This window comes from Panthera leo, chromosome C1 (genome assembly GCF_018350215.1).
Source record: "Panthera leo isolate Ple1 chromosome C1, P.leo_Ple1_pat1.1, whole genome shotgun sequence".
NCBI classification, from domain to species: Eukaryota; Metazoa; Chordata; class Mammalia; order Carnivora; family Felidae; genus Panthera; species Panthera leo.
This window is the reverse complement of record NC_056686.1, coordinates 206,121,221-206,134,569: the sequence shown is the minus strand read 5'-3', so window position 1 is coordinate 206,134,569 and position 13,349 is coordinate 206,121,221. Positions and strand designations below refer to the sequence as shown.

Sequence of the window (13,349 nt, the reverse complement as noted above, 5' to 3'; positions counted from 1 at the left end):
ATTGAGGTTCATAAATGGCTTTTAACAGTTTCATCTTGTAATCGGGTGCAATCTAATGGTTTGTCTAGAGCAGTACTTTCTAAGTTCTGGTTCAAGTGACATCAAGACTGTTAATCGTCCCGTTTTAATAACAATTCATTGGGGACCTGCTCTGGGACAGGCTATCCATACATCAGGACGAGTAAGAGCAGTGAATGACAGGCTCGTGGGGAGAAACGAGACGTGCATATAGGATTACAGTCCAGAGAGCACGGTGCTGGGGCGGAGGTGTGCCGACGGTGCGTGTGCCCGAGGGAGGGTAGCCGCTCACGGGAGCCGGAGGGGCCGGCTGGCAAATCTGCCTGACAGGAGCTGCCCCCGGGAGATGTGACCCCACAAGACTTCCCAGGTGGTCATCCCCCAGATTCTGTAAGAAGTGGGTTTTCACTCAACCGGATTTCGATATTCAGCAACTCTGGCACAGAAATCTACGAAGACATCCCTTAGGAGTTCCCAATGAAAACTGAATTACCCCTTCCTGTCTACAGATTAAAAACCGGACAGTCCTGTAAACATTGCCAAGATGATAAAGATTACTGAACACAGGTAGTATTGAATATGGCAACCGCTATGATGTATTGAGGAATTTTTTTTAAATTCCTTGTTGGCCAGCACCAGCAAGGTCTAGAACTGTTGTATCAGTAACCTGAGAAATCCTAGTCAACATGGAGATGCTCTAATGGTGGCTTTGACTTTCTCCTCCCCCAGGCTCCTCAGTGGTTAGAGAGTGATTCTTGTCAGAAATGCGAGCAGCCCTTTTTCTGGAACATAAAACAGATGTGGGACACAAAGACGCTGGGGTTGAGACAGGTGAGTAGCCAACGTTGAGATGTCGCTAGGTTAATCGTGCATCTTGTTATTTGTGGTATTAGTCAGTCATTTTGTTTGGAATCCTGCTTCTTCCTGTAAACGCTGCGAACCCCTGTGTTTTTGATATCACGGTCTCTGTGTAACTCACAGCGAGTGGGACCTTTCCTGGGGCCAGCTGTGCTGTCGCTTTATCCTGCGTTGGAAAATCAGGAATGCCCAAGAAAACACTGAGTGCCTACTTGTAGCTACACGAGAGATCCTTCAGTCTAGGAGAATTGCTTGTTACGTCAGCATCCCATGCGAGCCACGCACAGAATTAGAATGAAGCAGGTCATATGACTGGAAGCCTTATGCTTCTGCGGTTTGTTAAAGACATGTGACAGTTTGGCCCTCATTGGAATACTCTGACACTAGGAATTTAAATTAGTCATAAATTGTCCCATATAAGTGTACCCGGAACATTTTTACTAAACATGTTTCTGGTACTTTTTTTTTTTTTCCTAATTAAAGAAACATGTCCTGAATAGCCTATAGCTTTCAAAGATGCTCTTATCACTGAGTATTCATGTAATTCTAAAGTTCTACCAAAAAAACCATATTTCTACAGCAACCTCGAAGGTAGTGCACTAAGATTGAATATGAATTTGTGCAGGTAAGTAAAAAAGAATGCCGATTTTATTTCTTTGCACCTCTATGAGGGATTGGCCTGAAGTTTGTGTGTATTAATGAACTTTCTTTAATTTTACTTAGAAAACTACGCTGCCGCAAGGTCTATTATGAGACTGGCAGGTAACACAGGGGTGATCTTAGCACTTGGATAACATTCTGATGCTTTGAAATGGAATCTGAATTCCATCTTTGGCCTGTTTCCTACAACAAGTGTCTGGTGGTAACTAGTGTGTTGTAACTGATGGGGGAGATAGATAACCCCTCCTTCTACAGGAAACGTGAAGACATTAATTTCCATCTTATGAATGGAGAGAGGAAAGGTACAGGTCACTAAGCTTTTAGTAGGAAGAGAGTATGTCGAAGTTAATAATAACTGGTCTGTTTTGAATGTTCTCGAGCCTTATTTCCAGAATCACAGTTTGGAAGATTAAAAGAAGTAGTAAAACATATGATTATGGATATTTATTTCTTAATGAGGGCACGTTACCTTATTTGAAAGCTTTTCTCTGACTGATGTAGGAGTAGATTTTGTTTTTCCTCTGAAACCTCTAGTCGTTTAAGCTCCTAAACGAACTCGAAGTTGGTTTTAGTAATGTCGTTTGTTGACATCCAGACAGATGATATGACTGAGGCGAAAGCTGTATTTGACCAGTAAAGCAAGGAGATTTGGAATTCCTTGACAAGTGTTGAGATTGGCCCGTCTACCCCGCTCCCATCCCCCTCCCCCGAAGGGAAACCGGGAGCCCCGAAGCGGAAGCAAACGTTAACCTCCTCCTTTTCCTCCTCCCGGTCCCCCCCCCCCCACCCCGCCCCAAGCATCACTGCAGGAAGTGCGGGCAGGCTGTCTGCGGCAAGTGCAGCAGCAAGCGCTCCAGCTACCCCGTCATGGGCTTCGAGTTCCAAGTCCGCGTGTGCGATTCCTGCTACGACTCCATCAAAGACGAGGAGTGAGTGTTCGCGTGTCTCTGTCTTACTGTGCACCTGCAGGGGGAAGCAGCCTGAGAGATGTTCGCCCCTTCCCAGCTCCGTGAAGAGTTTCTGAGGAAGCCCGTCGGCCCTCGCCCTACGACCCTAGGCAGATTTCTCCCAAACACCGTGGGAGTTGAGCAGTTGAGCAGAGGGACGTTCTCGAGTCCCCGCACCACGCAGGGCGGTGCGCAGGGTCAAGGCCACGCGCGCACTAATGCGGTGGCTGAGCCGGTCCATCCCGTGCTGCAAGCTTTGCTCTCCTGTGCTTGGAAATTTAATCTTCTTTCCCTTACCTTTGAATCGTCTTAGAAAGTTCTAGACTGGCAAACCGTGGCAGAGCCCCAAGTTGAAAGGCGAGTGCAGCATTGCTGGGGTCAGTTCGTTCCCAAGGAGACTGAGGCTGCGGGCACAGGGGCAGAGTGAGAGCCAGCGCCCGAGGGCTGCTCCCAGTTGCAGAGAAGCTTCGACCCCTGCAGCCTCCCTGCCAGGGTCTTACCCACAGGACAGGATCTCATGCAGTGTAGTCCCTCTGCGTTATTTAAAAAATAACAACAAATTTTAACGTATATTCATTTTTGAGAGATGACGACAGAGCGTGAGTGGGGGAGGGGCAAAGAGGGAGGGAGACACAGAGTCCAAAGCAGGCTCCAGGCTCCGAGCGGTCGGCACAGAGCCCCACGCGGGGCTTGAACCCACGCACCGTGAGATCCTGACCTGAGCTGAAGTCAGACGCCCAACCGAGGTGCCCCTAGTTCCTCTGCCGTTATTAAAAGTGCTTTTTTAGTGCCTAGGAATATATAAGCCTTCCCACTAAAACAATACATATCCATTATCTGGGGAGTTCTGCCAAACCTTCTATAGAACAGTCTTGCAGCTGATCGTGCCTTCTGTCATCCTTTAATTATAAACTTCACTGTAGGCACATTTTGAGGAACAAATGTGGACACTATCATTGTGTTTCCTTTATGTTGCTAAGAAGACTCTTTCCTTAGCTCTAGAAACAGCTGAGCTTTCAGTGGTCTCTTTTCTCTTGGTCAGTCGGACTTCTCTAGCAACCTTCCATGAAGGAAAGCATAACATTACCCACATGTCCATGGACGTTGCCAGGGGACTGATGGTGACCTGTGGGACCGACCGCATCGTAAAGGTAACCTGCCTGGTTGTCCCGACGAGCGTGTGCGTGCACATGGCTCCGTGGTCGTGCCGTGGACGGAAGACTTCTAGTCCGTCCCATTTCTGGTCGGCCGGCTCGCCTTCCCTTTTTACAAGCAGCCATGCTACCTGCAGGGGTTGAAAACCCTGAATAACAAGTCGCATGTTTGTGAGTCCCCAGGCCCTTGGTGGTGGCTCCTTCCAGTGGTGTTTCCCTGTACCACATCCGTCCTCGGGGTAGCTGGTGGGGCCTGGCACCCAGTGTGGCCATCTGCCCAGGGTTCCTGCCTCGTAGCTCGTCTGCGCCTTAGCCGACCCCTTAGCCGACCCCTGCCGCCGGTCGTCCTTCCCTTGCTGGTGGTCCTGGGATCCTGGACAGAAGGTTTCCTACTTGTAAGAAATAACCACACGTTGTTTCTTACGATCCCTCGGTCGGTAACACAGATACTAAAAGCTAGCATTTTAGACTCAGTGCCGCTCTGGAGTTGTGAAATCATGACACGCTTTATCTCTTAATTCTTCAAAATAGGGGCTTTCCCCAGTCGGCTTTTTATTAAAAATGAAAATAAATGTCTAGCAAACATTGTGATGGAATCTTCAGGTGACAGGAGAGCGCTTACAAGCTTTTTTCACATCTTAGTGAACGGTTTGTGTGCTTTTGTCACTGTAGATCTTGAGAAGGTTTCATAGCAGAAGAACGAGAGAGTGAGTTCCTTTGACCCCTTTCCCAGTTTAACAGCCGCTTGCAGTGTGAGCTCTGCTTCGGGAGCCCGTGACGAGCGCTGCCTCGCTGGCGTCTTCTCTCTCTTGCAGATTTGGGACATGACGCCTGTGGTGGGCTGCAGTCTGGCAACTGGGTTTTCTCCGTGTTGATCCGGGAGCCGGGTGAGGCCTGCACCTTCCCAGAGGCGCCCTTCACCAAATGCAGCCGTTCCCCATGGCGCCACCGTCCCCGTCACGGGAATGGCCAGTAGCCGCCAAAACGACAAAGCAACATTTTTTTAAAAAAGAAAAACATGTCACCTGTGTTTGGGGGCACTTGTGGCACGACCTGTGGGGACGAAGTGACCTCGGTAAGGCTCCCTCGTGAACAGGGAGCTCGTGTGTGCTGAAGGAGCGACCGGGCAAATGCGAGTTTCAGAGGAAAAACTATTGAACAAAAGGGCGCCAATGCTTAGAGCTTTGTTAAAGCAGTTCCGGGTGCAAGCCCCCTTCCGTCAGGCTCGCGGGCCCTCCGCGGGCTTCGGTGGCTCTGTCGGCTTCGGTGGCTCTGTCGTCAGAGCAGGGAGCAGGGGGAGGAGAACATGCTCTCTCCGTCTTGAGGGGCGCAGCAGGAACTCACGAGCCCAGAGGGCCCCTCCTTCCTTACTGTCCGCGTGGGAGGATCCTGTGCACTTAGTTATGGACAGACTTCTGAAGGATCCCTGTTCTGGGCAGGTAGGGCCGTTATCTGCCCTCGGTGTTTGGCACATTCGTTGCTTCCTCTTCCCAGACCGTATGCCGCGGCCAACCTTCACGGTTGTTACTAAGCGAGCTGTGAAATTTCTAGATTAACCCGGGCAGCCCACCTTCTTCCCTTTCCCCCAGACGTGCTCTGAGGACAAAACGTATTTATGGTGCTGTTAACAGTGGGAGTCACACGAGCCGCCTGACTCCCTGACTACAGTCAGAAACGACCAATGGAAAATGGAAAACCCACCCAGCTACCAGCATGACTGCGAAGGGAAGCGATCGTTCTGTTCCACGGAACGGCGCAGTCCTCCGAAAAGACACATGCGTTCGGTTTGTAGTTCCCAGATGAGCCCCTGTGATATTGTGGCAATTTGATATACACCGCAGAAAAGAACTCCAGAGCTTTTTAAACTGTGTTGACTCTTTGCTGTGAGGAATACTGTTAATATTTCATAGAAGGGAATGGGCAACCCAGAGCAGCAATTGTTCACCAGGTCCTGCACAGTCATTTCTACCTTGTAAATCACGTTCATAACAACCAGCGAATTCTCTCGTGTCAAATGGCATTTTAAAAGTTTGTGGCCACTTAGTACCAGGATGGGGAAGAGGTGGGGAAGAGGTGGGGAAGGGGGAGCCTGTCTTTTAATATTCCAGTATTTATTTCTTGGACTGTTTGTTTTTACAGTAGTACACGTACCTGTTCAGGTCTGTGCGAGTGGAGAGAGGCCTACTTTTCTGAAAGGCAGATTTTAAAGTAGAGAGCAACAGTGTTTTTGTTAGTCTTACTGGTGGATACTGATAGAAACTACTGCGTCACTGTGTTGGGATGATATCAAGACAGCGTGGTTGTTCTGAGCCATACCATGAAGGGACTAAATCTGTTTTTTCACAACGGCTGAGAGGGACTATAATGTTTAAGGCAGGCAGTTAAACTAAGATATCTTAATGGCCAAGTGACGCAAATAATAAGGAAAGGATTCTAGAATGATCTAGAATGATCTGCATTAAAAATTGACTTGCCTTCAGAAATACTACTGAAGGATTTTGTTGCTCCTTATAATTTTTGTGTTATATGACCTTAATAACATTTCTTAAGCTCTTTCCAAAACATATGATACACAGCCTGGAAGAAAGCTTGAGTGGTGGGATCTTAAAGGGCAGCACTGAAGGTTAGATTTCGTTCAGTTAATGGTCCAGCTCATACAAAGGTGCTATCCTGGGGATTTCATGAAGTCCTGAAAGGAAAATAGTATATGATCTGTTTCTGGCCGTGTTAAAGAGTACTGAACTGTGGTTCTGTTTGCCTTTAACTTCTGTCCAATGTGGTTTTATCGTGTCCATGGTAGACAGCACAATATCACACCATAGCTTTCAGCCTTTTTTTTTTTTTTAACTGTAAAAAATTCTTAATGGAAAACCCAGTGTTCTATAGAGAATATAAGGTTGTGAGAGCACCTGCTAAGGGGTTAAGCTAATATACGCCAAGGAGGAAAAGCATATATAACAAAGAACTAGAGAGGGGTATCCAGAAAAGGAAGGAATGTTTCGATTGACTTCTGTCTCCATCAGAGTCTGTTAATCACTTTCCTTTTTAAAAACACACATGGCAGGCTTGTCTCGTCTCTACTACTTACTAGGGTGCAAATGGGGTAATATTTTTATAGAGGTGGGCAAAAATTATTTTCTCAATTCTGCTGACTGGGCACATAAGGAAAATACCGCTAGACTTCTAGTTATTGCCTTATTTTGACTGCGTTGCTCTTAAACAGGTCATTTAAAATAGTTCTTCAAGTAACAGTTTATGGTTTTTCCATTCCTGAATACTCACGCTAATTTCTACAAATGGGATTCAAAAGTACAGAATGTTAGAGAAAATCCTCACGTTTAGATCTAGTTATGTAAGTGATAAGGAAATGTCAATTCTTCATTCTAGATGTGTTCTAAAATTGCCCTGTTGAACGCAAATGATAGAAACACCGGCGTAGCATTAGCCGGAAACGTTATTCAGTACGCTGTAAATCTCTGTTTACTATGTCCTGCTTCTGTCCTGCTGCCTGGAGGACGTAAACAAAAAATAGTGCTCTCGAATGCGTCACTTGGTTCTGTCCCTAAAGAATTCAGTTTGCTAGTACCTACATTTTTAAACTGTTGAAACTGGCCTGAATATGTAATAAATACCATAGTGACTCAGACCCAAGGAAATATTTTCTAAAATGAGTTTTCATTAAATTACTTTCTACTTCCGTTACTGGATCTGGTGTCTCCTAAAATGTAAGGAACCAGTTACTATTAATGATAAAGCATCTGCTCATTATCAGTGTGAGGTTTAACAAATAAGTAATACATGCTGTATTTATTCGAGTGTCTATTGCTTAATTGTTAATTGTGAGCAGATTATTTGAATGCCTACTCTATTTTCTGTAGTTTACTATACAGTAACTCTTTGAGTAAATTGAGGTTTAATTGTGCAACAAATTTATATTAGAATACAATTTAAAGTGTTTTACTCTATAGCCTTTTTGACTGGGGAAGCAAAGGGCAATGTTGATTAGTACATTTTGTCTTGTACTAGCTACGTTTCTATAAGACATGGTGCCCTGTGTGTCCCAGAGAGTTAGAAAACTTTGTCCTTTGCTCCTGTTTGTGGGTTCTGTTTTTTTGTGTTATTTTTGAGACTATGCATACACAATAAAATGTTCCTTGCTTGTTACCCTGTTGCTTAATTCAGCTTTTGTTATAGTTGGTCTGGACATAGGGCAATAATGCTACTTACTAGCGCACTGCGCGTGCGTGCGGGGAGCTCTGCCTACGTTACGCTCTCTGATCTGCCAACATTCCTACAGGGCGTTATTGTCCCTGCTTTACAGATGAGGAAAGCGAGAAGATCCTGTCTGTCTATGTGACTTGAAAGCCCTTGCCTCCTCCATACCGCGTGCTCTGATGTGCTAGCGTGTAATGAGTGTGTCAGGTAAGCGTTAGGGGTTAGGTATCATCATCTCTTTTGAAGTGTGTGCGGCCTTGAAGTCAGATCGCTCAGCATGTCTAGACTCCCTGGAGACACCGGCCTCCGTGCCCTAGTTCTCCACGTCAACAGCTCAGTTTTGCGAAGGAACAGCGTGGTTCAGACCCAAGAGAACTGATGAGTTGATCGAGAAACCAGCAAGGCATTCATTTACTGTGCTTTTTTCAAAGCAGTATATACCTTTATTGAATAAATAATATGTAATAAAATAATATATAATAGAAAGGAATAAACAGAAAAGGAAAATAAACAGATAACACCAAAAAGTCTAACAGAGATTTTTTTTAAAAGCCTCTGTCCTACCACCGCCCAAAGAAAATACTGTCAACCTTATGCTGCACGTCTTTCCAGTGTTGTTGTTGTTGTTTTAAGTTTATTTATCTTGAGAGCGAGAGTGCGTGCATGCGAGCAGGCGGGGGAGGGGCAGAGAGAGAGAGGGAGACAGAATCCCAGGCAGCCTCTAGGCCATCAGCACAGAGTCCGACGCGGGGCTCGAACTCACGAACGCAAGATCGTGATCTGAGCCCAAGTCAAGAGTCCCGACCCTTCACTGACCGGGGCACCCATTTTTAAGGGGCCATGCCATTTTCCCACCTGCTGTACTGTATTACGGACAGCTTATTGTATCAAAAGCGGAGTCCCACGTTAGCCTTTTTACTTGCTGCACAGTTGGGGTGGACAGGCGCTCTGGGCCGTGGGACGCGTGGGACGCGCCCCGCGACTGCGGCCTAGGTGAGGCCGCGTGACCTGCCTCAGCCGGCAAAGTGCTTGCAGAAGCAGGGAACTGCAGGTAAGCGGCTCAGCCCCCGTGGGTGGCCCACGGCGGTCTCAGAAGTACGTGTTGACGGAGAACGTCCCGTGGAGCCATTTTATGAGGGAAGAATAAATCCTTGTTCTAGCCCACTGAGGTGGGGGGCGGGGAGCGCGTGTGTGCAGTGGAACATAGTCCAGCCTGGGCTGCAGTATCCCCTTGTTCCATCATGCGGCTATTTTACCAACGTTTACCATGCTGAAGTTAGGTTATGGATGTTTAGAATATAATTTTCATGAATACGCTATTTAAAGACTTTCAGGCACCTGGGTGGCTCTGTCAGTTGAGCATCTGACTTCAGCTCAGGTCATGATCTCGTGGTTCCTGAAGGTGAGCCCTGCCTGGATTCTGTGCTGACAGCTCGGAGCCTGCTTCCTACATCCTACCCTCCCCCCCACCCCCACTGGCTCACTCTCAAAAAATAAAACATTAAAAAAAAAAAATACTAACCTCAGCACGCTTGTATGCTCGTTTTTGCCCACTTTTGCAAGTATTTTCTCAGGATAAATGCTTAAAAGTAGGAATTACTAGGTCAAAGAAGATGCATATATATTCTTTTAAGTTCACCTATTTTGAGAGAGAGAGAGACAGCATGGGGGAGAGAGGCAGAAAGAGAGAGGGAAAGAGAGGGAATCCCGAGCAGGCTCCGCACTGTCAGCACAGAGCCTGACGTGGGGCTCAAACCCGCGAGACAGAAATCATGACCTGAGTGGAAACCGAGAGTTGGACACTTAACCCTGACTGAGGCACCCATGTGCCCCGAAAGAAGATGTAGATTTTAAGCTTTTTATGCTTCTTTTTTTTTAAGTTTGTTTATTTTGAGAGAGAGAGAGAGAGGAGGAGGGGCAGAGAGAGAATCCCAAGCAGGCTCTGAGCTGTCAGCGTGGAGCCCAACTTGGGGCTCGATCCCATGAACCGTGAGCCCATGACCTGAGCAGAGATCAAGAGTCGGACACGACTGAGCCATCCAGGCGCCCCGTTATTTTATTCCTATTGCTAATCTCACACCATTGCCAACATTTGATTTTTTTCCCCCTTTGAATAGGGAATAAAAACGTGTATCTTAGTGGCTTAATTAATATGTGGAATTTCAGTTTGTTTACAATGAGAATTCTGTCTGCCAAGCAGACCAAGTTTCTTTAGGACTTCTTTCTAGTTAGAACCCACATCACCACTGAAGGCTGCTTAGCAGCCAAAGACACAGAGGAAGAGAGGTCGGCTGGGATGACTGTAATGCCATCACGACAAGCTGACGTCACGGGTGCTGGGGAGTCGACTGATCTCTTCGCACTGGGAAAGTAGAGACACCAGCCCGTTTTCCTTTCTGGCCTCTTTAGACTTCACCTAGCTTACCGTTACGTCAAAAGCATTCTCAGGCGGGTAGTTCAAGTACTTGGTTTCCGACCTTCCTCTCCTTCATTCTTGAGGCCCTGAGTCTCCTTGGCCATACCTGAGATCTCTCTCTAAATCTTTGCACTGGGCATACAAACCATCCCTCAGGAGCCTCATTACATACTGGCCCGTACGGTTTCTCATGAAAGCCGAAAAGCACATTCTGGGACCACCTTCGGGGTCATCATCTGTGGTATAAAGTGGGGCCTGGGACGATGCCCCAAGGCAAACCCGGGTGCAAAACTGAAGGTTGCAGCCCAGTGTGTCTGACCTCAAAGCCCAGGCTCCTTTTGTCTTACCCCATCTGGCTCTTTCAGATTTGAAGACATCTTAGATCCTGAATTTGACATTCTGGAGAAGGAGTAATGGAAATTTCTTTACAGCATCAGCAGGGCAATGTGGCATATCTTCCCACAGCCTAGAGTTCAAGTGGAAGTCTGTAACAGATAACGACATCTAATATCTTGCTTCTGGAGTTCTATCAGCTATTAATCTATCAGATGGATCCCAAGTTGCACATGTGTGCTGGAAACATGGGCAAGTTTGCAAACGCAAACCTCGGTACAAGCTTATGGGCTGTACCTTCAGAATGTATCCCAACATGGTCCCTTTGCATCACTGAGCTGCTATTGCCATGGTTCAGTCCAGGGTCATCTGGATGATTCCAGTAGCCTCCTAACCAGTCTCCCTGCTCCTGCCCCGGCCCCTGTCGGCCTGTTCCCAACACACTTGTTAAAAGGTGACAAGTTTTATCATGCCATTCCTGTGCACAAAACCCTCACAGCTCTTCACTCAGTAGAAGCCCAGGTTCTAAGTCCAGGTCCCGTCATTCCTCCCCCAATGTCTGTGTTCTTGCTTACTCCTATCCGCCCCCACAGTTCTTGCTTTCCTCCTCGTTTCTGTTGGGACGAGGAAGTTGCTCATACAGTAGTCTTGAGCTCAGTGTCAGGCGCATAGTAGGCACTTAGCAAAGGAATGCCCGTGTGTGTACAATTGGGGAATTACGTGCAAAAATGAAAAGGAACGTGTGTGAATCATCCTCGTGAGTTTGTGGTGGGGGATGGCTGTTCCCTCCACCACCCTCACCTGTACCCACCCCATCCCATCTACCTAGCCACTGTTCAGTTTCCACAGGCTGAAAGGAGCAGATGGGAAAAAGGGTAGTGAGGTTATAGTGGATATACACACAAGGGGTGCGATGCGATGTGCTTGTCTTCCTGAAACCTCAAGCACTCGTTCTGGGTGTCTGATCATCCTAAGGCCTCCTTTAAGACAGCCTACTTCACAGCTTCGTGGTTGATGGGTGTAGGGGTTTTAAATATTTCTGTAAATTCTCTTATCGAGCAGTGGGAGTTATGCTCCCTCCCCTTGAATCTGGGCCAAACTTAGTGACCCACTAATAGAATATGGCAGGGGCATCTGGGTGGCTCAGTCGGCTGAGCGTCTGACTTCAGCTCAGGTCACGAGCTCATAGTTCGTGAGTTCGAGCCCTGCATCGGACTCTCTGCTGTTAGCACAGAGCCCGCTTTGGATCCTCTGTCTCCCTCTATCTCTGCCCCTCCCCATCTCTCTCTCTCTCTCTCTCTCTCTCTCTCAAGGATAAACATTAAAAAGAAAATATGTCAGAAGTGGCTCCGCAATGTCTTAGGCTAGATCAGAAAATGCCAAGCAGCATCTACCTGGTTCTCTGTGGCAAACCAGCCGCCTGAGGGGTTCTGGTCAGCAGCTGCACTGACCTTGCTGTGAGTGCGCCATCTTGGATGTTCAGCCCAGTTGAGCTTTCAGATGCCTGCAGATCCAGCCCACAGCTGTGAGAGGAGAGGCCCCGGGTGAGGCCCCAAGCTGCCCAGGTGAGCCCTTCCTGAATTTCTGACCCACCCAAATTTCAAACAAAATAAAATGGCTGTTTCAAGCTGCTAAGCTGTGGAATGGTTTGTTACATGGCAATGGTAACCTGAGCAGAGGGCCACCCACTGGACTCAACTCATCCGGGAGCCAAAGGGCAGAGCACGGCCCTTCCCCACCATCTCCAAGCAAGAGAAGTGATGTGAACACAAGGCGATACCCTACCGGTGAGCTTCTTCAGAAGCAAGTGATTTTTCCATAAGGGTACTCTAAGAGCCTATAGCCAATGGGTCACGGTCCTCATTATCCACTTCAGACTTCCTCCATGTTTCTGTCCACCAAGGCCACCAACCCCCTACCTCCTCTACAAGTTTTTATTTGACCGTTTCCTTTTGGCCACATTGAATTTGGTTTGAACTAACCCAGTCTGGACTAAGCATATTAGATTCTTATTTTGGCCATATTTAAGGGTGCTCAATTTTTTCCACATTTCTGCCCATTATGTAGATGCAAGTTGGGTACCATGATTAGGGCACGGAAACTTCTGAGTTGTGGAAATTTTCAGCTTCCAAGCATTGATGTAGATGATGTGTATTATTTCGTTTATAGTGCTTTTGTTGATGTAACACCATTCATTGAAAGATTATCAAGAACTGATATATAGGTACCGTTTGAGATTCGTAAAAGAACATCAATGAACAAAACAGATCCTCATTCTTGTGGCGTTCTCATTCTTGCACAGGGAGGAGGGCAATACGCCATAAGTCTAGGAAAAAGACAAATTATGTAGTGTGTCAGAAGGTTATGAGTGCTATGGAGAAAAGAAAAAGCAGGCTACCGTGAGTGGGGCCAGTTTGCCGAATAGAGAGATTGGGGTGATACGTGTTCAAAGAATTTGGAAGAGGTGAAGAAGATAACAGTGAAAATCAAGGAAAGAGGTCCCCTGCAAAGAGAATAGCTCCACAAAAATGCTCCAAGACAGGAGTGAGCTTGATGCGTCTGAGGAAAAACAAGGAGACCAGAGTGGCTACAAGAGAGTGAGGGAAGGCAAGAGTTTTAGCACAGAGTATGAGACCTCACTGGGGGCTGGATCATGTAGAACCTGGTAAGCCATTGGAAGGACCTTGGCTTTTAAGAGTGAAGGGGGGAGCCATGCAAAGGCTGTGAGTATTGGGGTGACATTATCTG

The 13,349-nt window shown here is 47.1% G+C and overlaps 1 protein-coding gene across 2 annotated transcripts in view; it reads left to right on the top strand.

The window, feature by feature from the left end:
• Positions 1-7,801, top strand: part of WDFY1 (WD repeat and FYVE domain containing 1) — a 45,864-nt gene extending 38,063 nt beyond the window's left edge. For both annotated transcript variants that reach the window (XM_042950303.1, XM_042950304.1), the window contains exons 9-12: positions 748-849; positions 2,335-2,465; positions 3,526-3,634; positions 4,453-7,801. In XM_042950303.1, coding sequence (XP_042806237.1) covers positions 748-849; positions 2,335-2,465; positions 3,526-3,634; positions 4,453-4,512 — 402 coding nt within the window. In that variant the 3' untranslated portion in view covers positions 4,513-7,801. The remainder of the gene's footprint in view (positions 1-747; positions 850-2,334; positions 2,466-3,525; positions 3,635-4,452) is intronic.
• The last annotated feature ends 5,548 nt before the right edge of the window (positions 7,802-13,349 follow it).